Source organism: Bos javanicus, chromosome 21 (assembly GCF_032452875.1).
Source record: "Bos javanicus breed banteng chromosome 21, ARS-OSU_banteng_1.0, whole genome shotgun sequence".
Taxonomy (NCBI): Eukaryota; Metazoa; Chordata; class Mammalia; order Artiodactyla; family Bovidae; genus Bos; species Bos javanicus.
Genome location: NC_083888.1, coordinates 64,437,788 through 64,463,898, shown reverse-complemented (window position 1 = coordinate 64,463,898; position 26,111 = coordinate 64,437,788). Strand labels below are relative to the sequence as shown.

General features: G+C 46.0%; 3 protein-coding genes across 4 annotated transcripts in view; 1 reads left to right on the top strand and 2 right to left on the bottom strand.

Moving 5' to 3' along the window:
• Positions 1-25,442, bottom strand: YY1 (YY1 transcription factor). 2 transcript variants are annotated; one of them, XM_061395324.1, is made up of 5 exons: positions 24,652-25,432; positions 10,989-11,151; positions 3,795-3,855; positions 1,949-2,107; positions 1-1,175 (listed from the first exon to the last, which is right to left on the bottom strand). In XM_061395324.1, the coding sequence occupies exons 1-5, from the start codon at positions 25,331-25,333 to the stop codon at positions 993-995; spliced, it is 1,248 nt and encodes a 415-aa protein (XP_061251308.1). In that variant the 5' UTR covers positions 25,334-25,432; the 3' UTR covers positions 1-992. The 2 variants fall into 2 exon arrangements, with proteins under 2 accessions (XP_061251308.1, XP_061251309.1); XM_061395325.1 differs by lacking the exons at positions 1-1,175; positions 1,949-2,107; positions 3,795-3,855 and adding an exon at positions 3,862-10,134 and having other exon boundaries at positions 24,652-25,442.
• On the bottom strand, positions 18,359-24,645 carry LOC133234590 (actin nucleation-promoting factor WAS-like). Its single transcript, XM_061395330.1, has 2 exons — positions 23,931-24,645; positions 18,359-20,945 (listed from the first exon to the last, which is right to left on the bottom strand). Exon 1 carries the CDS (start codon positions 24,596-24,598, stop codon positions 24,029-24,031), a length of 570 nt encoding a protein of 189 aa, XP_061251314.1. The 5' UTR covers positions 24,599-24,645; the 3' UTR covers positions 18,359-20,945; positions 23,931-24,028.
• The window catches only part of LOC133234034 (uncharacterized), a 41,841-nt gene continuing 41,061 nt past the window's right edge, over positions 25,332-26,111 (top strand). Inside the window, exons 1-2 of the mRNA XM_061394173.1 lie at positions 25,332-25,370; positions 25,427-26,111. Of these exons, the coding sequence (XP_061250157.1) occupies positions 25,332-25,370; positions 25,427-26,111 (724 nt within the window). The remainder of the gene's footprint in view (positions 25,371-25,426) is intronic.

Below are 26,111 nucleotides of genomic sequence, written 5' to 3'. Positions count from 1 at the left end.
TAAAGGAAACTTGAGTTGCTTTATTTAGCTTCCAATTTCTGGGAGGCTCAAGAACTGTAATTATTCTGGACAACAAAAGGAAATAAGACTGTGCTTACAGATCTTTTTCTGCCATATTCTTTCTGTAGGATTGCTGTTTTATTGTTGCCCTTTCTGTTACACGGGATGTACACGTCAGGTGTTAAAGGTACAATACATTCTACGACTGAGCACCACGTTCTGTAACTCAACAGGCAAAGAAATTACACTGAACATCAGCATCTGGCAGTATTTTTCGGAAAAGAAAAAGTGACTAAAATGGGTTTAAATTGATTAACACTATTAAATCACATCTAATATTTGATACTACATGATTCAATACAGCTATACGATACAATTATACAAAATGTGTTAACATCAAAGAATACAACCAAAATTAAGATAGCAAACAAAACCTATATAACTTTTTTTTTGTACAGGAAAAATACTTTTGAAGTATGCATGTAACTGCCCATTCTTTTAAAGAAAATCTACTGCAAGCAAAGTTATCAACCTCCAGAAAAATCACACATAGCATTACTAAGCATATCCCCAAAAAGTGTACAATATGCACACTTGGAAAATACAAAATTAAAAAAATTGTAAGCAACAGGTGAGCTTCATATTTATAAGAATGTGAAAAGAAGTCCCATTTTTAGCACTGTTGTATAAAGAATTGTCTTTTGATGTGAAGTTCATGAATCGTCCTCCTGTTGGGACCACACTTTACAAAAACACCGTGGTTTTGAAACGAGATTACAGAGCAAGATAGAGCATCTTAGCAATGTCATCTTATTAAAGTTTTTTTTTTTTTTTTAATTTTTACTACTTTATCAAAACATGTCCCTTGGGTATGTAGGATTCATTTTTAAAATTCTTTTCTAGAAACAATATACAAAGGAGAGGCGTGTTTATTCCCAATCACACTCCTGAAAGATGCTTCCCGAGGCTGAGGAGGGTCTTCTCTCTTCTTCTCACTGGTTGTTTTTGGCCTTAGCGTGTGTTAAGATGTGAGATTTCAGGTTAGTTGACTGAGCAAACTTCTTATTACAACCGTCGAAGGGGCACACATAGGGCCTGTCTCCGGTGTGGATTCGCACATGTGTGCGCAAATTGAAGTCCAGTGAAAAGCGTTTCCCGCAGCCTTCGAACGTGCACTGTCAAGGAAAAACCAGAAATTACCCGCTCAGACTCATGGGGCCAGGAAGGGGGCAGCTCAAGGCTGTGGGGAGGTGCCTGCTGCTTCTGCCTCACTCCCTTCTGCCCTGCCCTGGGCGGGTGGAGAGCTTTCTAGACACATTCTAGAAATAGGGGCAGGGAGCTCTAATGCTGCCAGGACAGCTCCTAGGACGACCCGTGGATAGCCCTCATGAATTGTTTAAATACAACGTAAGAGAAACATTAGCAAGAAATCTTCCTAAATCTTACATGAGGGTCCTAACACTTCTGTAAATATTTCAAAAAACATAAGAGACAAATGGTTAGAAGGTTTCTGATATCAAGTATTAAAACAAAAAGAACCATGCCAGATTTAGTGGCATCGCTAACCCATTCACTTGTTCATGGGCTTCTAAAAAGGCAGAAAACTACTTTAGAAGTTATTCTCCTGGATTAAAATTTTAGAAGCTCCCTGTCAATATTCTACAAAAAATATATTAATCACACCAAGCAAACGGCTTTAATCCCAACACACAGGAAGTGCTGTTTCGGGCTCGCTCTTGAGCAATCCTGTGTTTCTCCAGACATGAAGTCCAGCCCAGAAGCACTTGCCATATCCTGTCTCTGGTGCCACACAGATACGAGCGGCGGAGCTGAGAGCCAGGGCAGCTCTGACTCAGTCCCGGGGGCCCCATGGCGGAACCCTGCAGTGGACTCTCTGGGCAGCCGCCGTGCTCACACCTTTGGGGAGCGCAGAGGGAACGGGCTCTACCTGAAAGGGCTTCTCTCCAGTATGGACCAGTTGGTGTCGTTTTAGCTTGGAGCTCTCAACAAAAGCTTTGCCACACTCTGCACAGACGTGGACTCTGGGGCCGTGGGTGTGCAGATGTTTTCTCATGGCAGAGTTATCCCTGAACATCTTTGTGCAGCCCTTTGAACAGAGAGAGAAGCTTAGTGGTTCACACTGCAAACTGTTACCCGTGATTCTTCCGCTTAACAGCCTTCACTTACACAGTACAACAAACCCCCACCCTCCCCACTTAAATGTCGCTTCATATCACAGCAGAAATAACTAAATTATTTAAGACAAAAACAAAAAAACCTCAGCTGACAAAGGCCTTATCATGTAATGTTAACTTCTGTTTTACAGTGAGGAAACTGAGGCTCAGAGATGTCTTTAAGTAGACTTGCCCAAGGTCACGCTACTAGCAGGAGCCAGGCTGGGAGGATCAGCCGACGCCGGCTCCATGCCCCACGGCCGCCTCTCCCGGCCGCACCCCCAGATGAAGAGCAGCAGCCCTGGGAGAAACAGAGCCAAAGTGACGGCAGTCCACCGCCACCTGGGGCCGTACTCTGCGCTGCAGCAGTGGGCTGTCCCTCTCCATCACCTACTGCCCTCTCCTCTCTCTCTGCCTCTCTCCCCTTCTTGACAGAGAAAGAAGCCAGAGGGTCTCCAAGGAATGCAACTACAGAAGAGATGTATTTTGTGAGACACCGGGAAGAGCAGCAGGGAAACTGACAGCAGGGAGGGCGGGGCGGTGTGCAGGCTGGGGAGATGGCCTAACGCAGCTTCTTCTGCAGCTGTTGCCCAACAATGGAGCGAGTGGGGAAATGATCAGACAGCAGGACAGAGGACAGCATGAGCCAGCACCGCACAGCGTCACAGGCAAGGGGCGTGTGGGCGGGAGCCAGCTTCCACCGAGATCCCTAGGCTGAGCTTCCACTCAGAAAACAGAATTTTAAGAAAAATCTAACTGGGAAAGAAATACACAAAGAAGGTAGAGAGACGATGAGCACTTAAGACAAAACTGTTTTCAAATGCGTATTGGTATTTGGTTTCAACAGAAACGCCTTTACGTTTCAAAATTTCCACATTAACAACATTTTTTTAAAAAGACAAAAATAAATTTGTGGGAGCACAGTCATCAGAGGTGAGATGGTGAAACTAAATCTATCCTTCAGTTGCTGTTGTTTTTTAAAAATGTACTCCATTCCAAACCTCTCACCGTTTTTCTGCGCCTCCTATGTGATACTTGTTAGTTTTACCTCCATTTAAGTTTTAAACAGACCCAGGCCGTATCTCAATGTACTTTTTAGGCTATCATTAGAAACTAATAATAGTAACTACATTTGAAAACAATTAAGTTCCCCCCTAGCAACAAACAGCTAACAGGTAAATTAAAGAAAATTGTGGAGGAAATGATGAAGTCTTAATAGGCTTACTCTAGCACTATGCAAAATCAAATTTCCATAAGGAGCCCACAGTCCTATAAAGGTCCAGGGGTGAGACACAACCCAAAGTCTTAAGATCAGACTTGTTTAACAACTCAAAAAGAAGAAGAAAAAAATAAGAAATCAAATCCTAAGAGTATATTCAGTATATAGTGACAATAAAAACACTGGTGCCCTGCAGGAATCCCATTTAAGAGTGTGTGAATTTAAGTGGCCTTTAAGGAACAACGAACCTTTCATCACAAAATACAGTCTCTTGAAGTTAGAACCCAGATTCTAGTTCCTCAGTGAGTCTCAATTACGAAGATGGAAATAAAAGTGAGATTTCTTATAACTCTCTACAACTTCTTTCACAGAAACGAACACTTTCCCCTAGCATTACTTACTTTATGAGGGCAAGCTATTGTTCTTGGAGCATCATCTTCTTTAATTTTTCTTGGCTTCATTCTTACCAAAGGGGGGAAAAAAAGAGAGAGAGAGAAAGATTTGTAGGAATGGGTAGATTCATCTGGCAAAAATCATATAGTCCCTAAAACACTTTCTCTGTAAGTACAAAAACTAAGATTACAACATGCTGCCGTGAGGGGAAGGGAGGAGAAAACGCACGTTCACGGAGGCCCTGGGACTGAAGCACTCTCCCGCCTGCAGGTAAGGACGCTTAAGCACAAGCACAGGGGAGGCGCTGCCTGCGGTCTCAACGCTAACAAGCCGGTGCATCTTTAGGGCAGCACTGGGTCTGTGTGAATTTACTATCTGCTCCTTCTTCCCAACTCTTTATAAGTAAGATATGGGAGGTCTTAAAGGGGGGTGTCCATCTTATGATGGCAGAAATTATCTGTAATAGACCATTTTTAAAGGGTTACAGAAAAGTCCTTTTAAACAGTGAATTATCTATCTATATATACCTTTTTCCACACTGCTTAGTTTTTATCATACTATTAGTGGTGGTGGTGGTGGTGGGAGGGAGATACAGTCTCAAGCACCTGGGCAGTCCAGGAGAGCCTTCCATGGAGTGACTACTCAGAGCTTACTCGGTAACTTACCTACCTGCTATTTTCACTGAACCAACCTTTGGTCTTTTGTCAAAATTTTCTCTCCAAAACTGCCTACAGATCTGTGTGTGGTAAAGGGGTGAGGAAACAAGAGCTTCTAGAAAAACTATATGAGGGTGAACATTCAGTGAGCAACTAAACGAGGATGAACTCCTACATGAGGATGAACGTTCAGTGAGCAACTACGCTGCCGTCCTCCAGAGCGTGCGGCTGACCGGCACTCCTCCAGGACGCAGGACTGTCAAAGACTGCCGCGGCCATCTTTAAGTTAGCAAAGGCCCTAACAATACCGCCCCTCTTCACTCTTTATCTGAGCTCAGATACTCCTTTCCTCCGTCAAATCTGAACTTCAGCAATCATCTCAAGAAACTTGCCATGCCCTGGATGAGCATAGGTGAAACAATTTTATCTGCTAGCTGTAACTTATCTCTAAGAAGTCTGTTCAAGATAATACACATTTCCTACTTGGAATTCTAAGAGAAGGTTTTCAGTCTGGTATCCTCCCCAGGCCAACCCTGCAGATAGCTGTTCTTTCTTGTACTTGGAAGATTACACATCAGTCAGCAAACATTTTCTAAGTGCCTGTTGTTTACAGGGTCTGAACTAGCCTTTGTTATCTTAAATACTATTAAGTCTTGGAGTCTGGATCTGAGTTCACAGAGCTAGGTAGGGCAAAACTGGTGCCACTGCGCCACCTGGAGGTTGTAACAACAAAAAGGGTACATCAAGAACCAAGCTTCAACCTTCCCAACTAAGGTGTTTCCTCTTCAAAGATTCCACTCAAATGCTGTCTTGGCTGTGATGGTAAATACATGATTGTCTTTGTCCAAATTCACAGAATGGTACTAACCTAAGAGAGGGTGAATTTTACTGTATGCAAATTATCTCAAAAATAAAACACTGACTTTGTGGGTATGAACATGGGGACAGTGGTAGCGAAATGCCTGCATCAGTAGGTAGAAGGTGTCGCCCAGTTACCTCAGCAGGTCCCTGACTCCACAAAAATTTTTAATTCCTAGGAATTCTTATTATGGAAATTTTCAAATATACCTAACAGTAGAGAACTCTTGATTTACCATTCACCCAACTCTTGATTTTTTTTAATGTTATTAAGTGGCATTTTTTTAAAATGTCATTTTCAAAATGTATGCTAGTATTTAGCAATATAATTAACTTTAGAATGAGTGTTAAATGTATCTGGGCAAACACCCTTGGACTCAAGGAGGAAGTGAAGGTATGTAATTGCAGCCACTCTTAAGCTTGTTGGCAAGTCACTCTTCGTCACTACAGAGAGGCAAATGAGGCAGTATATTCCGGTACCTTTTACATTATATTCGAATGCAAACACTGAAAAGGTCATTCTCCAAACAAGTATGCTTAGAATCAAAGTGTTCTGTTTTTGTGAGTAAAGACTAAAATTTCTGTGGCAACAACAGGTACATAAACCTACAAAATAAATCCTAAAAGATGAATTTTCTTACAAGACTACAAGACTTCTACTTAAGAGGATCTTCTTGACCGGCCCAAATGAGCCGGAAATCACTGAGACCTGGGCTTCCCCTCAGCTGACTTGGACCTGGAGGCGTGACAGCAGCAGAGGCGTCATGAGCGAGACAGGATGGGGTGTGTGACTGGTGCCGCAAGACCTTGAGCAAATCACTTAACTCCCCAGCCTCAGTTTCTTATTCTGTAAAAAGGTGAAATGCTACCTGATCAGAGCTGTGAAGGTTAAAAAAGAGATGCTATGTTAAGCTTTTGAGAAACAATGGCTATTATTACTGCCAGCCTGTGCTAAATGGGCTTAGCCAAAAATGAGTTTATTGCTTTAAAAAAAAGTCACTGTTGTATTCAACAACCCAGAAGGTACCGGGGCCTCCAAACCACCATCGTCAACTAAAGAACTGTGAGACTGAGAAACGATAGCAAAGGTAAAGCGGAAAGGCCCCCTCCATGTATTTGAAATTTACGGACAAGCCAGGGAGCCAGCAAGGTTCCTGTTCAATTAAAACTCTAGTTTTAGTAGTTTTCTCTGTGACGTCTATGACGTCCCTGCTAATCTCACACGATGTCATCCTGTGTGCACAGTAAAGGTTGGATACCAGGACCACAAACTGCAGGAAACTCCTGGACAATTTTCAGCAGGGTGTTAGGTAAACCACAAGTTCCACCTTAGTTAACATGCAGATATCCTAGAAGCTAAGGGGAGAGATTCCTCAAGAAGTGATTCTTCGGACCGGAACCACGTGTGCTGACGGGACAGTGGGCCCTATGTAACAGAGCTACCACTCACAAGCACAACTCACCTCTGTGTCAACGAGACAAATGGCTTAAAACCCAAAGTTTTTTAAGCCAATTCTCTCGTGGGCAATGTACATTCATTCATGAGGTATTAAAGAGTTTCAAGGCATTTTCAGCTCCACCATCACATCTTTGTATTAATTCAGTGACAAAACCTCAGGGGAGGGGGGTAGTAAACAACAACAAAAACCCCCACCAACTCAGGACTGACTATTGGTTATTCTGATCTTCCTGGACAGAAGGTTTCCTAAGGGCTAAGGGTAATGAAAAATGCACAAATTTAACCAGGAAACGATTCTCCAGGTCGGTCCCACCCACTATCCAATTTTTGAACTATTTGTTTACTGAAAGGACATTTCGAGAAAGAACAAAACCACCAGTCCCACCTCCCCAATACCATGACTTTAAGTAATTGTGTCTTATGGCTGTCCACGCACACTAAGTTGCTTCCTAAGCAGTCTGGGCTCAGCGCAGCTGGAGCCTGAGCGTTCTCTGTCAGTTCCAAGTTCAGTCCAGAAGCCCATCACCCCAGTATATGGAGAAGAGGGAAAAGCAGCTCACATGCCTCCTTAAGCCAAGAACTGAGCCCCATGGTGGTGGTGGGTGGAAAAAGGAGGCCAGCAGAACAAGTTCTGTGCATCTTTATCAACCAAGAAGATGAGCTCTGGTCCCCATCAAGTGTGAAATTTGGTGCTTCTCTGTCCCAGTCACCAATGCTGGGGCCTCTTCTCAAAATGTGAAGACTGAACAGAAACAGGGCACCCCAGCTCAGCTCTTCCTCACCACCACTGCCCAACTAGCCACTTCCTTTTACATCATCTTTTCAAGAGCCCAGAGATACTATGGAAAATGGAGGTGAGGATGAGCCCAACTGCACAGCACCCCAATCCTACGCTTTTACTTTGCATATGTTGTCAAGAGGAGCAAGATTTCATTCTATTCCATACACAAAATGAAATCTTTAATGGCTGATAATAACAGAAAAGAAATACACACCACATTCAGACAATTGCAGAAGTACTGCTTACTAACGAATCTGTGTGTAAGGATCGCACTTCCTGCGCTCTAAGGCCAATACAGCAGCTTCAGTACCAAAGAGCGAGTTTTCTTAGTCAAGTCAAAGGAGTTTTCTCTCTCTAAACAACGTCAAAATAACGTTCCATTTTTAGGCTGTGGTTTTCGTAACCCTGCCACCCTTGTCAGGACGTTTCTGATTATCTTTTCTTCTTTAGAAAACTCTTTCTCATACCACCACCATCTTCTACCCTCTTGATCATTCTATCTACTGCTAAATGAAATGGACTTTCGTAAAGAAACGCTTACAACCCACTGACTTTCTATTCTAAATTGAACGAGTTTTCCAGTCTGCTACATGGCTGTCTTCTTGGTTTCCTTTAGGAAGTCTTCCCTGATACTCATCCTCATTTCACCAGAGCACACCCCTAAGTAACCTCTCCAGAAGGGCTGCATGCAACATAAAACGAATCCTTTAGGCATCAGAAATTGTCATTGTTTTGCCCTTGTGTTGGACAGATAGCTTTGCTGGATCAAGAATCCTATGTTATAGTAATTTTCCTCAGAAATTTCAGAACACTGCTCCTCTGTCTTCTAATTATCTATTGCTGTTGAAGAAAATTCTCATTCGGGTATAATTATCATTCTTTTGTAGGTGACCTATCTTTTCTCCCTGGAAGCCTTCAGGCTCATCCTCAGTTTTCAAAATGTCCCAAACAGATTGATACCTGGGTGACCCTGGGTCCCTGTCCCTGTGGGTGGCCTCTTCCTAAGGAGTAGGGTCCAAGGCAGCCTGACGCAGGGTGGAAAGGCCTCATGGGTGCCTCCTGAGCTCAGAGACGAAACATCCTGGAGTTTCTTTCAGAGGGCTGAGGACAAGCTTTAAGATCAGCTGCCCCAGTTCTCCAGCAACAGGAACACGCAAAAGGTCAACACCTAATTACTTCTACTGCTCACTGCCCAAAAGTTCCCACCTCTCTGAAAAGCTTGCCTCAGTCCTCTGCTCCTCCACCAAAGCCACTTCATAATATATACTTTAGAGGAATATTTACTCTTCCCTCTTGGCCCATCTGGATCTCCACCAGCTCTTGCAATGCTGTGCCTTCTTTTCTTCAGGATACTAAACCGGACTCCGCCTGCCCTGAAATGCAGACCAGCACCCTCTCCCACTTTCGTATCACCTAAGGAGCAAAGCTTTTTAATGTGCATTAAAAAAAAAAATGCACCTCAAAATGTGCATTTTGATGCCTCTTTTGCCCCCTCCCCAAGACAGTCAAGCTGCTTATCAATCTTCCACCATGCCCTGCCAACTCAGCACATTTCTTCACACGTACAGTCTTGACCTCTAGCTCAGGCCTTTGCAAGCTCTTCTCCCACTTTCTGGCTGTACCTGCACCCATCCAGCCTGGATACAGCTGAAAAGTATCTCTGATCACAAAGCCCCCTTTCTCTGCTGCTCAAACCCTTCACCAGGTGGCTGCTACATACAAGGAAGCACGCGTCCTGGCCCACTTTTCAGACTCCAGTAATCTGGTTTACATTCACCTAAACGCAATCATTTCTCGGTTTTGTTCAGTCGCTCCGTCGTCCCGGACTCTTTGCTACGTCATGGACCGTAGCACTTCCCTGTAAGCACCCTAACTCACAGCGAAGCTCGGCTTTTCTGCTTTCTGAACAGGTACTGGATACTGAGCGTGCGCTGTGCGCAGCCTGTCCCGGCATGGAGGCCACGCAGACAGCCGCCCACCTATCAGAATTCCTTTGTCCCTCAAGGCCCAAATCAAATGCTCCCCTCCCCAGAGCTCTCCTTGACTCCGTGTTCCACGTGTTTATCACTGGGACAGCAGCCCATGCCCTCAACAAATCTGAGTACCGTAAGAAAGTTACAACAAACTTCAGCAACTCTGTGACAATGTTAAACACAGGCATGATATTTGGCTCAATCTGCCCAAAAACTCTTGGCCTCACTGCTGATTACGTATCCTACAGATTCCATTTTCAGTTGTACTTTGGGGGTGGGGTGGGGGCACAGCAGGGCACTTAGTTATCTAATTCACATACCTATATTTAAAATATGAATAGCAGTAAGAGCTGGAACATGATGTCAATAACAAGAAGATAGGGATTTACCTTTTTTAAAGCCGTGATAAATCAGAAATACATTAATTTTTATATTCCCTACCACTACCGTTTCACTGGGAAAGAGAAAAGGGTACAGACTCTTTTATCGAAGCATGATAGGATTCTTATACCCACATGACACGTGGAGAAACGAGGTTTCAAATGGCTGGAGGCCACCCACCTTGTCTCTGGCAGGCAGGGAGAAACCAGGACACCCCAGGGTCTCCAGCTTTTCTCTACTCTGCTCTCCAGAAGAGGAGACGGAAGAAGTGTTCACTCTGTTAGAACAGGCGTGCACAGACTTCTTTCTCACTCTACAATCCTGTCCTTGCCTCAATCTTCTGGGCTGTTTCAGGCTCCATCCAACCTCAAGTACGTAAAAGGAGACCACCTGCTCCAGATTTTATCAGTTTATTTAAAATTTTATATCTCTGCGGGTTCTCTCCTGTCCTTATAAAAACTGCCAAGCAGCACTAGAAAATAATGTAAAAGGGGACCAAGGTTTCTCTAAGGACCCAGCTGGTTTCAGTCAAAACAATTAAACAGTCATTGGGTTCACACCTGCCTGCCTGCTTCTTACCTTGGACAGTTGAGCACAGGGTCCTAGACCTAAATCTGTGATCCCTTCCTGTCATGCCAGCTAAAAATCAACAAAACACCAGTAGCCTAACTGATGACACATTGAAACTGGAGCGGATGAAGTCCTTCCTACTGGTCAGTTGCACAAACCCAGTATAGACTCAGGGCTCCAGCAGCTTCAGACCAGGACAATACCCGCAAATTTAAAATGTAGACAAAACAGCCAGGAAGTAGTGTAAAGACATCCATTTCCAAACAAAATATTAAAACGTGCAACTGTGTTTATTCACAAGCAACATCAATTACAGAATTTAAAAGTATGTATTTGCTTCCTCTCATTCAAATCTGAAACGGTGCCACTTAAAAGCACAGTCACCACTGAAAATAAAAGCCAACCGCTTTTGTTTTCAGAAGCTTCCCGGCAGCAAGAACAAACCACTATTGTTATTTAGGCACCAAAAATCACAGCTGGCAACACTCAAGCACTTTCTCTAACCATAAGGAAGGGTAACTTACCTAGCAAATTCTGCTAGTTGTTTGGGATCTGAGAGGTCAATGCCAGGTATCCCTCCAGGAGGAAGTTTCTTTCCTGTCATATATTCTGAATAATCAGGAGGTGAGTTCTCTCCAATGATCTGTTCTTCAACCACCGTCTCATGGTCGATATCTTTTTTTTCATCTGAAAAACATACGATGGACTGTCTTAGCTGAGTAAAGAAGTTATGTGAGCAAACACATTTTAAAAACTATAAAAAGTGCTTTCATTAGCAGCTTCTTAAATGGGGTGATTTACAGCCACTATCTCTTAACCACTCAAGCCAGTCTTTCCCCTCAATCTCTTAAAATCCTGTTTCAGCCTGAAGGTCACCAAAAATCTCAAGGCCAAAGTCAACAACTCTTCCCTGTGTTCCTTCTGAGCCTGGCGGGAAGAGCTGGCCATTATTATTTAAGTCCTCAGCACCCACCTCTCCCCTTCTATGCCCACGTCTCTAGCTGGCTTACTTTCCGCTTCCCTGTTTTCCTCCTCCCTCTTCTCAGAGTTCTGCTTTCTGTCCACCACACGCTTCCTGTTAACCACCAATTCTGCATGGCTGACTCAAATTTGATTTTCTAGCCTTCCCCTCTTAGCGAGCCTCTTGCCTACCTCTCCAGCTCCACATCCTTCACTCCAGCTACACTGGCCTTTACCTCAAATGCACCTTGGCCCACCCACCTCATGGCCTTTGCCCGTGCAATTTTTATTGCCTACAATGTGCAATCACAGCTGTGTGATTTTTGTCACCCACTTCCACTAGACTGTAAACTCTATGAGGACAGGGATACTTGTCAGTTTCGACCCCCATATAGCCTTCAGAGCCTGGCTCAGAGCCTGCATGTAGGTTTGCATGTGTGCTAAGTCGCTTCAGTCGTGTCTGACTCTTTGTGACCCTATGGACTGTAGCCCGCCAAGCTCCTCTGTCCGTGGGATTCTCCAGGCAAGAATACTGGAATGGTTGCTATTCCCTTCTCCAGAGGATCTGCCCAACCCAGGGATCAAACCCAGGGATCAAACCCAGGTCTCCCACACTGCAGGCAGATTCTCTGCTGCCTGAGCCACCAGGGAATGCTGGTTCTCAAATGTGTTCAAAGAATGTAGCGTAACTCCACTCATGCATCTTACCACCACCGCATCCAACAGGTTAAAAAAAAAAAAAAAAGGAAGACTGACTCCCACCATCAGTCTCCTAGATTCCAAACACCAAGTCCTGTTTATCAGTCCAGGTCCTCTGCTGTCTGATCCCACTTTACCGCATCTAGTCTTTTATTCCTCCTTGGGTCAAATTCTCTCAGGGCCGGTTGATTCTATCACTCCAGCCTCAAGATTCTCACCTTGAACTCCTGGATTATTTATGAATAGTAACACTGACAAACTCTAAATCATGCTGTTTTGAACTTTTGTTGGCCTTGTCTCTCAAATTAGAGTGAAGCACCCGGAGGGCAAAATCCCAGCCTCCTCCTACTTCGGTGACTAAAGCAGAAAGTGTCCAACTCTCAGCGCCCACTGAAAGCTCGTGCTTCTCCATGGAACTGTTTCACAACGAAAAACACAGGAGACAACAGTTTCAAACTCTGAGTGGTTCTCCCTTATGTTACAAGGAACGTTACAAAGTCATTACAAGGAACCACAGAACATCACAGCAGCTGACATTTTATTGAATGTTTACAAGAAAGCATGATTTTAATCACTGCATATATTACCCTATGTAGTGGGCAAATTAGCAAGTTCATTTTACAGAAGAGAGACCTGAGGCACAGAGAGCTAGGTGACTTGCTCAGGGTTAACCAGCCACTAAGTGACAGGCTGAACTCACGAAGCCTAAGATCCCAGCGCTGAGCTGTTAAACTCGGCCACCTCTTGTTTGGAACGAGAAAGAACCAGACCGTGTATCCTGGGTTGCCCCATTACATAGGAAGAGGCCTAAGAAAAAGCAGCTGGCTGTATTAAGGGCAGGAAATGTAGTTACCGATCACCAGCTACAAAGCTGGGACTCCACACCAACCAGATTCTTTCATTTCTCTCCTCAGGGCTGTGGTAATTCCTATACCCTCATCTCTCCAACTGAGGCACAGATACTGGGACATCAACCTTCTACTGGTACCAGAATGAACTGGTGTGTAGAGAGGCTACTTCCCCCCCCTCCCACTGAAGCTATTTTTCTTCTCATGAAGAAACACTCTTGTTTGTATCTTTTTCATACAAGAAAGATGACAAGGTTGAGAATCACTGCTGCTCTGAGAGCCACTGATAAGGATTATGGAAGAGTGCCGGGGCAGAACGACGGCTGGATGCTTGGCATAATAGAATCACAAGCTCAAGCATTCCTTGTGTTAGTGCAACACATATGAACAGTCCTGGCACTGTTCTCGGCAGCACAAACAAAGCCAGGTCTCTGCCCTCATGGGACTCGTATTCTGGTGAGGGTAGTTGTCTCAGTTTAGGCTGCTGTAACAAAAATACCCTAGGGACTTCTCTGGTGGTCCACTGGTTGAGAATCTAACTGGCAATGCAGGGGACACGAGTTCAACCCCTGGTCGGAGAGCTAAGATCCCACAGGCCATGGGGCAGCTAAGCCCTCGCCGCAACTGCGCAAGTCCATGTACCGTAACTAGAGGCCACGCGTTACAACCAGAGGCCCCATGGGCTGCAACTAAGGCCCAATGCAGCCATGAACAATAAAGAAAGGTTTCAGGAACGCTCCAGACTGGGCTGCTTAAAAAGACACGGGCTCCTCACATTCCTGGAGGTCAAGGTGCCAGCTCATTCAGTCCCATCTTCGTCGTTCACCACCAGATGTCTCCTTGTTGTATCTTCACATACATTCCATTACGTAACTTCTGTCTCTTCTTGAAAGAGCACTAACCCATTCAATGAAGGCTTCACTCTCAAACCTAGTAACTTTCTAAAGGCCTCAACTCCTAATAACACTGTATCAGGGACTGGGGCTTCAACACATGAATTCTGGGGTGACACTGAAGTCCAGTGAGGAAATATTAGATCAGAGCAGTTATCGGTTCCAACAGTCAACATAGGGCACCCAGAGAACAGATAATTAAGAATCAGAATACAAAATATGCATAAAATAAACCTAAAGTAGAGGCTGACAAGATTTTTATGTCTAGTTTGGTAAAACACATTACTTATCATTTTGAATCATCCGTAACTTCACAACTGAGCAGCGTCAAGTATATTCATAATGTTGTGTAACCACTGAGCTTGAACTTTAGCCACTCAGTCACGTCTGACTCTTTGTGACCCCATGGAGTGCAGCCCGCCGGCTCCTCTGTCCATGGAATTCTCCAGGTAAGAATACTGGAGTGGGTTGCACTGTATCTCCAGGGCATCTTCCCAACCCAGGGATCAAATCCGAGTCTCCTGCATTGCAGGCAGATTCTTTACCATCTGAGCCACCAGGAAGTCCATGTATAACTATTACCATCTATTTCCAAAACTTCATCATCCCCAACAGACACTTGCTACTCATTAAACAACAACCCCTCTTCCCCTCAGTCAGTGGTAACCTCTAGTCTACTTTCTGATTTCATGAATTTGCCTACTCCAGATAACTTTTCTAAGTGGAATCATATATTCTTTGTCTATCTATACCTGGCTTGCCTCACTAAGCATGTTTTCAAGGTCCACTGTGTGGCAGCAAATACCAAAATTTCCTTCCTTTTCACAGGTGAATAATATTCCTATACGACACAAGATGACCTTTAGCCTATCCATTCATCTACTGATGGGCACTTGCGTTGTTTCCACCTCTTGGCTTGCGTTGTTTCCACCTCTTGGCTCGTGTGAACAATGCTGCTATGAATGAGGTTGTGCACATACGCCATCTATTTTAGAAATACAGTTTTATTGTAAACACAGCTATGCTCATTTGTGAATATACTGTCTATGCTGCTTTCCTGGCTACATGAACACATGGAGTTGTTCAGCTGCATCTGGACCTACAAAACCTAAACTACTGCATATCTACCCCTTTACAGAAAAAGTCTGCTGATCTCTGGTCTTTATGATGGGATTTCACTCAGAATATGAGATTATACTATAGTGGAATTTTCCTCTTTGAAACAAGGAATGATTTCTGGAATCATTGGAAATCAAGGAATCAATGATGGGATTTACTACCAAAAATGACATTTATTAATAGGTCTTTAAAAACTCCACAAAAACAAACTTCTGTTGGTCTAAGTTCTAAATAATCGCTATGGTTACTGTACGATTTCACAATGAATGTTTATAAATTTGTATGTCTTACTTATTCCGTAACAAACAGTGTATTTCATAGAAGTTAGAGAATTCCCTAACAGTGTATTTCACAGAAGTTAGAGAACTCCTTGAAGGCCAGTGCAGAGAAACCATAAAACAGACAATTGTTAACTATTTAACAACAACAGTTAAGAAAATCAACTATTCACACAGGAAGAAAGCCACATTTCAAAGAAGACTGCTAGAAAAACGACAAAGACGCTAGACCTACTGCCGGAAGAAATCAAAGGCAGCGTATGCCTCATTTACAGCAAGAACTGGACACATATTACAGCAAGAGATCACATTATGTCAATGTTTGCTATGGTTTGGCCGTTGTATCTGATTTTTGCAAAGAAAGTCTTCAGAAGCTTTTGCCTAACAGAAATTTATGATGCTCTCAAAAGAGAAAAGCTGCATTTACAAACCACATGTACGTAACCTTCCCTCTTCAAAAAGTGTAAGTAAAAGGGAACGAAAAAGAACAAGAAAAAAACTCCAAAATACAAGTATTAACTCAGGGTTTTTTTGTACAGTTTTATTTAAACATGTTTTACTGTTATGTATGTATTCAAACAATTTCACTGTTTGCAGTGGCCATTATTACTCCTTCCATTTCATAATCACTGCTGAAATAGATTCACTGTATAGAGGCGGAAGAAGATGTTAACTGATCAGCTCTGAAACATGAATCTAAGCAAAGCCTGTTCATGGAGTGAAGTATCGAAATCTGCTTTAAAAATTGTATATATTTATTCTTCCCTGGAGTCTTCCTTGAGGCAGCACCCAGTTCATTATCTCATTGTTTCAGGAGACAGGATTAATCCACACTAGAAGCGTCATCAAATTAGTTTCTATACACCTGAACCTAACACAACACTGTAAATTAAAATGGAAACCAAGTCTCAGTATTCTTGTTTGGACAACAGCTGAGAAAACAAGTCACCGATTCAAAGAAGTAAGGTGGTAGGGGAAGTGCTGTATTGGGAACTTCCAGACAAAACTGTGCATTAGATGACTCTTGTACTCACTTATACTCCAGCCAGAGGCAAACCATCTACAACAGCAAGACCAGAGCTAAATGGCATGAGATGGAAGGTGTGCAAGAGCAGACTCTAGCCAATACCATCCATGAACAGGGTGGCACACTGTGTTATTTCAGCAGAAACAGCTCTTCTTTCACAGGTTAAAGACATCTTTACTTTCTAAGTTACCAAAGCGATAGCCACTCCCAGCCTAGAGAGACAGACTCAAAACATTTAGTCAAAAAAAAAGGCCTACGGAGCTAAACCATGCCGCAGGCCCAGAAAACAGCATCAGAGGTGGAGCTTCACGTGCTCTCCACGCTTCAACCAAGCTGCTTTGCTCGCAGTGTTACTCAATGTCTGATAACACAACTTTCCTCTCTTCTCTTGCCCACCTCTCATGCCCGATCTGGGCTTTGCAAAGCCCACGTCAAGATCTCCTTCCTTTAAGATGCCTCTCATTCCTACCGCTGCCCCGTGTCTGGCTTCCTTCATTTATCAAAAGGCAGCCCACCTATCTTACGTTGTTCAGTCGCCAAGCTGTGTCTGACTCTTCGCGACCCCACGGACTGCAGCACGCCAGGCTTCTGCTAAAACAAGGTAACACGTTAAATGGCAACCAGTGTGTCTGGAAAAGAGGTGTGTACCTTTATTCCAAAAAAAAACAAACCTTTATTCCCCTTTGCCCCCCCTCTTGGGCCTAAGGGGAAGAGTAGGTCTCATGCTCAATCGTTTTTTAAAGAATGCTGAATAAGCAAGTAAAGAATCACCTTCAATTACATTGCTTAAATGTAAGTCTTCTGGCCGTTCAAAGACATTACGTGAACTCTGACACTGTACCAGTTGGAATCGCTGCACTGCCATCACTCATGGCTCCCTTCATGGAGAAAACAGTTGATTTTAGAACTCAGTCTTCACTAAGAAAAGCCTGATTCCCCTAGAAGTCTATCCTGTCTTGGGATCAGCTGTCAGCAGTATGGTTTCCTTTTTATCTTGATTGCAAGGAAGCTCATTAAGGTTGACACTAACATTTCCTTTTTTTCTGTGATCCTGATTTTCTGTTCTCATCCATTTCATATATTTACCTATTTCTCTACTTATTTATTTGTGGGTCAGCTGGGCTGGATTTTGTTTCTCCACACCTTCCATCTTAGGCCATGAACTTTGGTTTGACCATTCCAGGTAACTTTTGGCCATTATTTACTCACCACTGCCACCAACCCAAAGTTCACCAAAATGTACATGTGTGTCACGCTAAGGCGCTTCAGTCATGTCTGACTCTTTATGACCCTATCAACTGAAGCCTGGCAGGCACTTCCATCCATGGGAATTCTCCAGGCAAGAATACTGGAGTGGGTTGCCATGCCCTCTTCCAGGGGATCTTTCAAACCCAGGGATCGAACCTGCGTCTCTTATGTCTCCTGCACTGGCAGGTAGGTTCTCTACCACCAGCACCACCTGGGAAGCTCCAAAATGGAGCAGAGCTAAACAACTGAGATTCATTGCTAAGCAACAAGCAAAACTCAGACACAGGCTGTTTTCCACATTTCTCCACTAACAGAGGTCTCAAATAGGGACGTTATCATTTACTGAGTACCTATTTCATGTCAGTAACTGTTACATTAATTCAAACAAAACCTTTATATTAAACTCTTGTTTTTGGTCACAGAAATCAAGCCTCAGAAATGTGAAGTGGTAGGACTTCCCTTGGAGAAGGCGATGGCACCCGCTCCAGTGCTCTCGCCTGGAGAATCCCAGGGACGGGGAGCCTGGTGGGCTGCGGTCCATGGGGTCGCTAGGAGTCGGACACAACTGATCGACTTCACTTTCATGCATCGGAGAAGGAAATGGCAACCCACTCCTGTGTTCTTGCCTGGAGAATCCCAGGGGGAGCCTGGTGGGCTGCCGTCTATGGGGTCGCACAGAGTCGGACACGACTGAAGTGACTTAGCAGCAGCAGCAGGACTTCCCTGGTGGTCCAGTGGTGAAGACTCTGGCCCTGCCACTACCAGAGCACAGGTTCGATTCCTGGTGGGGGGACAAAGACCCCACATGCTGCAGCACTGCATGGCCGGGGAAAAAAAAAAAAAGAAATGGAAAGCAATGTATTCAAAGCACAGTTAAGTGACAGATCCAGGATGTCAACCTAGAACTGATTAACGTCCATGCTTTTTCTGACTCTTTGCGACCCCATGCACTGTAGCCTGCTAGGCTCTCCGTCCATGGGATTTTCCAGGCAAGAATACTGGAGTGGGTTGCCATTTCCTTCTCCAATGGCTTTAATAAATGGTTCTTTACTCTCGCCTCACCCTTAACTACTCCTTTTCTTAAAGCAGGAATAAGATCAGAGTGGCACTGTGGATTCCAGGCCAGGATTCAGCCTGAGAGCGCAATCTGCAAGCACTCATGGGTTCTTCACCGAGACTCCTCCCTGTGCCCTGGACCACCTGCAGGGTTTCCCCAAGACTTACCACTCTACAGAAAGTAGACAGGCAGCAAGTTAAAAGATAAACGCAAGCAATTTCAGACAGTGCTACAAAGAAAATCAAACAGGGTTACGAGATAAGAGTTATAAGTGCTGACTTGAAAGGATGAAAGGGCAGGCCTCTTAGAGCTGAGACTTATGGACATCTGGGATCAGAGCACTGGATGCAGAGGTGCTGCTTCCAGAGAACAAGTGCAAAGCAACAAGTTCAAGAAACTTGGGAAGGGTGGAGCATAATGGAGCAGAGGGATAAAAAGGAAGTCTGGAAGGAAAGCAGGGGCCAAATCATGTGTGGCCTGGCAGGATATGAGAAGTCTGGATTTTACTGAATGCAATAATGTGTCTCTGGGATGTGTGTGTAGAAATAAAATGTTAAGTTTACCAGTCTAAAAATCATTTTTAAATTTACAGTTCAGTGGCATTAAGTATATCCACACCTGTTGTGTTTGGAGAATTTTTAGGCAAGGGAGTGAATTCATATAATTTAAATCTTAGAAATCAAATTCAGAAAGGAATAATGTGTGACCCAATCAGATCCCCAGAAGTGAAATCCATAGTCTGTATTTGGTCCTTGTCAAGTCTATAAAAATGTATTCAGTCTAAGAATCACATGTAATACTACAAATTACAAGTGAGATACTGAAAAAATGCAAAATTCAAAACCAACTGTCAATTTGGAGTTGTGGCAGCAGTGTCTCTCCAATTTTTTGGTGATGCTTAGAAGCGAGAAGAAAGGGGAAAGAAGACGGCTGAGCTGAGAACTGTAACCCTGTGGAGTGTCTGAAGAGTGTGTGACGCCGCTCTGTGAGGCACTAAAATTCTACCTGGTGTTTGTGACTCTCCCAGAAGAGGAGACAGGGTCCACCACACAACAGCTTCCACAAAACAATGCCTCTCTCCCAGCCCCTCAGCTCTTACACTCAAGGGGAATAATTTACACAATAAAGAAGAGTCCCTCAGAACCATTTACATTTGCTTATTGTTTAATCCTATCTGAAACCACAGTGTAAGACTAAAGTAACTGAATAGTTAACAAGAATTTTGCCCTACAGAGTTCCTATTATCTCACCGTGTTATGTTAAAATTGGGTCGTTTTGCTTTAAGAAATTGAGTACATTGCTTCCTTTTCTCACAAAGGAATTCATAAAGTAGAATGTCTTCGCTGTAAAGGAAATTAAAAATGCCTTCAGGGGTCCTCCTACCCTACCAGGGCATTTTACAAAGACCCCAAGGGCGGAAGCTGAGACACGCCAAGGTCAGGTCTCTGGTCACTGCCCTCTGAAGGGAAATTTGATGCTCCTGCTAACAAGATTCTCAAAAACCACTGGGCTTGCTGTTATTGATAATTAATCACTCGGTTAAACACAATGGGACCTACTAACACAAGACCCTTAAGACTAAGAAACAGCTCCTCTCCCGAACCTGTTCACCATAAACAGGAAGGCACAAGTTCACACAGTCTAGTCAACAGCTCCCAAGACCTCCCTGCATCTTCCTAACCATCTGCCAACAGTAAAGAAATACTTGTTTTTTTCAACATCCACGTGGTGTTTCAGATGCCAAATTTTGAAAATATTGAGTACAGCGAATGCTTAATACTGTAGAATACAACTCACTAGTAAAATTTAAAAATTACAAAAAGTTTTCACTTTTACCCTCTTCCTATGGAAGTAGTAAGGGCAGTTTATAAACTGGTCACCAAACGTAGATCTTGAGAAATGTTCATTCTTAATAACTGCTTTTACTAATAACCTGTTATGAGCCCTAAGTTTCCCAACCTTAAAACAAACTGATCTTACTAAAGGACACTTCAAAATAAATAGAAAGCCTTTTTGTAAATATTCACCCCGGAGTATAGCATATTTAAAAAAAATTATTCTTTATTCTCTCCCCAAAGCCTGAAATGTTAGTTTTAGGTAGGTCAGGAGTACTGACCTTTCTGATTCAGATTTTTCTTTTCCTACTGGAGGAGACAGCTGTTGACTAGGGGTGGGAGGGAGGTTAATAACCAGGAGACAGAGGCTTCTAAGTAAGCCAGGGTTCCAGAGCCACAGGTCAGGAAGCAGGATCTATGAGTCAGGCTGTCCTATGTAGGTCATGGGGGTGACACGATTGCTTTGGAGGGTTCTCTGGGCTTGGCTCCGTGGGAGTTTGCATTTACAGTTTCTTTCCTTAATGATAAACAGCATGTTAAAAAAGGAAAAATAGTGGATTGTCAGGACTAGTAATTTTTGGCAAACTTGAACTTTCTGAATATATAAAAGTGAGAAAAAATTTAATACTTTTTGACTCTCTTTCAATTTGCTGCTTTTAATATCAGTGGTTTTCTGGTCTTAGATATTTTACTCAGTCTAGCACAAAGCACTTCTATATTCTGTCTAACAGAAGATAATTAAAATACTTACAGCCTTGAGTGAAGGTCACATATTCTAACTACCTGAAACCTCAAGATTCAAAAGCCTTTTTAGTTCCTCTCAAAACTAAATGTTTTAAATATACAGATTTTACTATCAGCTTTCCTACTCAACCCAGTGATTTTGTTAAGTGGTTTATTTTTTAGTATTTTCTACAAGATAGGATGTCCCTCCTAAACTATTGTGATGAACATCTAGGGGGAAAAATACATAATACCATGCCTTAAATTTAACAATAATTAAATGTTCATTAATTATACGCTAGGAAAGACGCAAGAACAAATATGGGCCTTAAGCAAAGGACTGCAGATATTCAAAACACAGTTAAACTGTGATTAAATGCTAAAACACGTTCAGTCTTAACTAGACCTTAATTTTCTCATCTGCAAAAATAAGGCAGCTTCTGTGGCATAGTATTCAGCTGTAAAAAGTAACGAAGTACATTCTACATCTTGGAAGAATCTTGAAAACAGACTAAGCCAGACACAAAGGCAATATAGTGTATGATTTCATGTAAATGAAACATCCAGAACAGGCAAATCCAGGGGAAAAGCAGATTAATGGTTGGGGGGGGGGGGGGGAAGTAATAGCCAGTTTTTCTGGGGTGATAAAAATGTTCTAGGATTAGACAGTGGTGATGATTCCACAACCTGGTGAACAAAGTAAAAAGCCACTGGACTAGGCACATGTGATGTCAATTAATTAAAAAAAAAGAGGGGGAAAAATAAAAGCATATCTCTAGGGACCCTTTCAGAGCTAAAACTACTCTCCTACAGGAATACTAGAATTCCCTCTGCCATTCCATCCAAAAGATGCAACCGCACAGTTCAGTTACTCTGTGGGAAGTTTAAATGAAGATGGCAACAAGCAAGAGCAGCCCAAGTCCAAGTGCTTTGTTTCTCATTACTTTTTTTCCGCCAAGAGGTGCTACCAATTAAAGAGTCCTGATATACCCTATGTGTATTGTGATTTTTTAAAAGAACTTTAGGTTAACTAAACTTGAGCTTAGACCAAGGGACTGTTTTAAAAATTCTCTTGCCTAGGATCAGATGTAATCAAGTACACGAAAGCACTGTGCATAATGCCTACCAGTCAACTCACAGAAATTAAGCCTAACAATTAACCCGCTTTGATGTCTTCATCTGTTATCAGTTATCCTACTTCATTTCTGAAGATGAAACCAAACGCTGAATTTAAACCTGGGACATGGAGAGTTAATCACAAACTATCTCACTTCTCTTCGGTGATGATTCCAAACGACAAGGACAAGGAAGGGGCGCAGTTCACCACAAAACACGGCAGAGAAAACGAGCAGTTCTATGCTACTGCCATCCAACGCTTATAACCACCTCTATGCAGAGTGCTGCGACAGGCCAAACAACTAACTCTTTAAAGAAGGGGACTTTAAAATATCCCTAAAACTGTACAAGCCTGGAGCAATCACTTGCAGAGGAAGTAATGACTTTTAAGCTAACCTGATACATAGCACTTCCAGTCAAGTCTACATTATCAAGCATTCGTTCTGGGTATGGAGAAGTGGGTCAGCAATTTGGTAAGATCAAATGCAGAATACGTAAAATATCCTGGTTTGCTAAATTACTTAAAGCCAACGTGACCATACTGTGAGAAAAAGAAAATACAGCTTCACGTGGTTAATGCATCTTTACCTAAATACTTAATGATATCCTGAATTCACCAAGTGGTGGTTTAAAACGTAACTGAATCATGTCCAACTCTTTGCGACCCCATGGACTGTAGCCTGCCAGGCTCTTCTGTCCTTGGGGTTTTCCCCAAGAATACTTGGGTGGATTGCCATTTCCTTCTCCAGGGGAATCTTACCCACCCAGGGATCGAGCCTGGGTCTCTTTACCAGCTGAGCCACCGGGAGAAGCTCTGAATTCCGCAAATTCATCAGTAACCAGCACAGCCTCCCATAATCCACTACTATTAATAACGGAAAAGCATGGCTTCTAGTTCCTACATGACCACTGTGCAACCATTCTGCACTACCAGAAAGTACACCGAAGGTATCTTCGCATAGCCTCTTAAGTACTAAGATACGTCTCATTTAAATATACAGCTCCTGCGAAACTCAAGCTACTGAGAGCTCCACAAGGCCCTCAAAACCCAGAGCAGCAGCGCTGTGAGAAGTGCTGTCACACTTTTTTTTTTTTTGCTGTCACACTTTTGAGGGCACCTCCGCTCCACCGGCGGTCCTGAGTCACAGATCCACAGAAACCTGGAGCTTTCACAGCAGATACAACCAGACCTGCTTCAACCCAGTCTTTCTGCCTATTTCACTCGTTCTCGTGAATTTTAACAACCCTAAACACGCAACGTTCAGATTTCGAGGCTTCATCCAATTCTGAGAATATACATTAAACAGAGTGGGAGCAACTGCGGTGAAAAGGGTTCTACCACTTTAATTATCCACGCACTAGGTTAACTCGTTACGGCAGGACTATTCTCAACCTATTTACTACTTCAACCAAAATTGAACAAGATGGCCTGTGGACAAAGTAATAAGATAAGGACAGGAAAACACCAATTACAAAGTAGAATCAAAAAAAAAAGTAGAATCAATACAGATTTATACATGCAGACAAGTCTTTTCTGCCCTAGATATTTTTCCTGGTCCTCGTTCACAGCAGTGAAGAGCAGAAAAGACCCTTTTCTAGAACCCCTTCTTTTCACTGCACGTTTTCTATCAAGACACGTGAAAACTTAAATATTCGATTTTACCAATTTAATGGCAAGCGTGCAGAGCCAAATAACTTAAGAAAACGCAACTCCCTCAAGTGCGAAGGATTCAGTCCTCTGCAAAACCCCGCGACCCCTCCCTAGGCGCCGCGGGGGAAGCAGAGGCGAAGGCGCCGCCGCCGCGCCCGCACACGCGAGCCCGACGTGCCGCCCAAGTCCCGCCCCGCGAGGCGACGGGAGGCGAGCCGAGGCAGCGCCGCGCGGCCGCAGGGCGAGCGCAGGGCCGCGGCGCGCGCCTCCCGGGAGCCGCGGCGGCTCCGCGCAGGAGCGGGGGGCGGAGCCGGGCCCGCGGCGCCCCCCAGAGGAAGGCCCGGGAACGGCGGCGAGGGCGGCCCGGGCCGGGCGCGAGGGCCAGGCCGCGCCGCACCGCCAACGCCCTCCCGCCGCCCCCGGGGCCTCGCGGGCGGGCGGGCGACGCGGACAACGGGCCCCGGGCCGGCCGTTGGCCGTGCGCGCCCCGCCCCGCGCGCCCCGCCCCGCGCCGCGCGGCCGCCCCGCCCGGGGAAACTACGCCATTGCGGCCTAGCGGGCGGCGCCGCGCCGCCGCCGCCATCTTCGCCGCGCCGCCGCCCGCCGCCCCCGCCATCTTTTGGGGCCGCCATACTTGCCCCGCGAAGAAGATGGCGGCGCCCATCACACACATAAAACATGGCTTCCCTTCAAAACAAAAACATCCCCGGGGCCGGCACGCGCCGGCGCTCACCTGAGGACCACATGGTGACCGAGAACTCGCCCTCCAGGGTCTTGATCTGCACCTGCTTCTGCTCCCACTTCTTGTTGCCCGCGTCCGCGCCGCCCGCCGCCCCGGCCCCGCCGCCGAGGTAGCCCTTCTTGCCGCTCTTCTTGCCGCCGCCCTTCTTGACGCGGCCGCCGCCCGACGACGACGAGCCGCCGCCGCCGCCGCCGCTCTTGCCGGCCGCCGCCACGGTGACCAGCGTCTGCTCGATGTAGTCGTCGTCGCCGCCGGCCGGCGCGGGCACCGGGATGAGGATCTGGTCCTCGAAGCCGTCCTCGGCGCGCAGCCCGTCCGAGTCGTCGCCGCCCACCACCTCCTCGCGCGTCTGCACCAGGATCACCTCCTGGTGGTGGTGCACCTGGGTCGGGTCGTCGGTGACGAGCGGCTGCAGCGCGATCATGGGCGGGTGGTGGTGGTGATGGTGGTGGTGGTGGTGGTGGTGGCCCGCGTGCCCGTGGCCGCCCCCGCCGCCGTGGTCGCCGCCGCCGCCGTCCTCGTCGTCGTCGTCCTCCTCCTCCTCCTCGCCCACCACCGTGGTCTCGATGGTCTCCACGGGGATGGTCTCCACCTCGATCTCGTGCAGCTCCACGATCTCGGCCGGCATCTCCGAGCCGTCCGTGGCGATGTAGAGGGTGTCGCCCGAGGCCATGACTGAGGGCTCGGCCGCCACAGCCGCGGCGGCCTCAGCTCCGGGGCTGCGAGGAGGCGGCCGGCCGTGGGGAAGGAAGGCTGAGGGAGGAAGGCGGCGGGCGGGCGGGGGGGAGAGGGGGCGGGCGGCGGGGGGAAGGGGCGGGCGCGGCGGCGGCGGCGGCGGGCTTCCCCGCCTCCTCGCCTCGGTGCGCCCCGCGCTCGCTCGGCCGCTGCTCGCCCCGGCGCCCCGCCGCGCCGCGCCTCGGCCTCCCGCTCTGGCCGCGCCTCCTCCCGCCCTCCGGGGCCGGCGCTCTCCGCTTCCCCCTTTTCCTCCTGCGCCTCCGCCTCCTTCCACACAAATACCAACTCCTCACCCCGAGCCCAGATCTCGCCGCCGCCGCCGCCGCCACACTCCGCTCAGGCTCGGCCTCGCGAGACTTCCGTGCTGCCTCGGCCCGCCCCGCCGCCTCGTCCCTACTCGCCTGCTCGCCTGCTCGCTCCTCCTCCTGGGCCAATCGAGCGGCCCGTGCGCCGCGGCGGCCCCGCCCACTCAGCCCGAGTTCCTCCCGGATTGGGGGCCGCCGGGACGGCTCCCCCTCCCCTCCCCCCGCGCGCGCGCGCGCGCTGGCTGGCCGCTGCGCGTGACGTCAGCGCGCCGCCGCCTTCGCCGCTAGTCGCGCGGCTCCCGCCCTCCGCGGTGCAACAGCAGCGAAGCTCGCCGCCCCGGGGGGCTCCGGGCCGCCCTTTGGAGCGGGGCGTCGACGCTGCAGCCGCCGCAGCCGCCGCCTCGGGAGCCG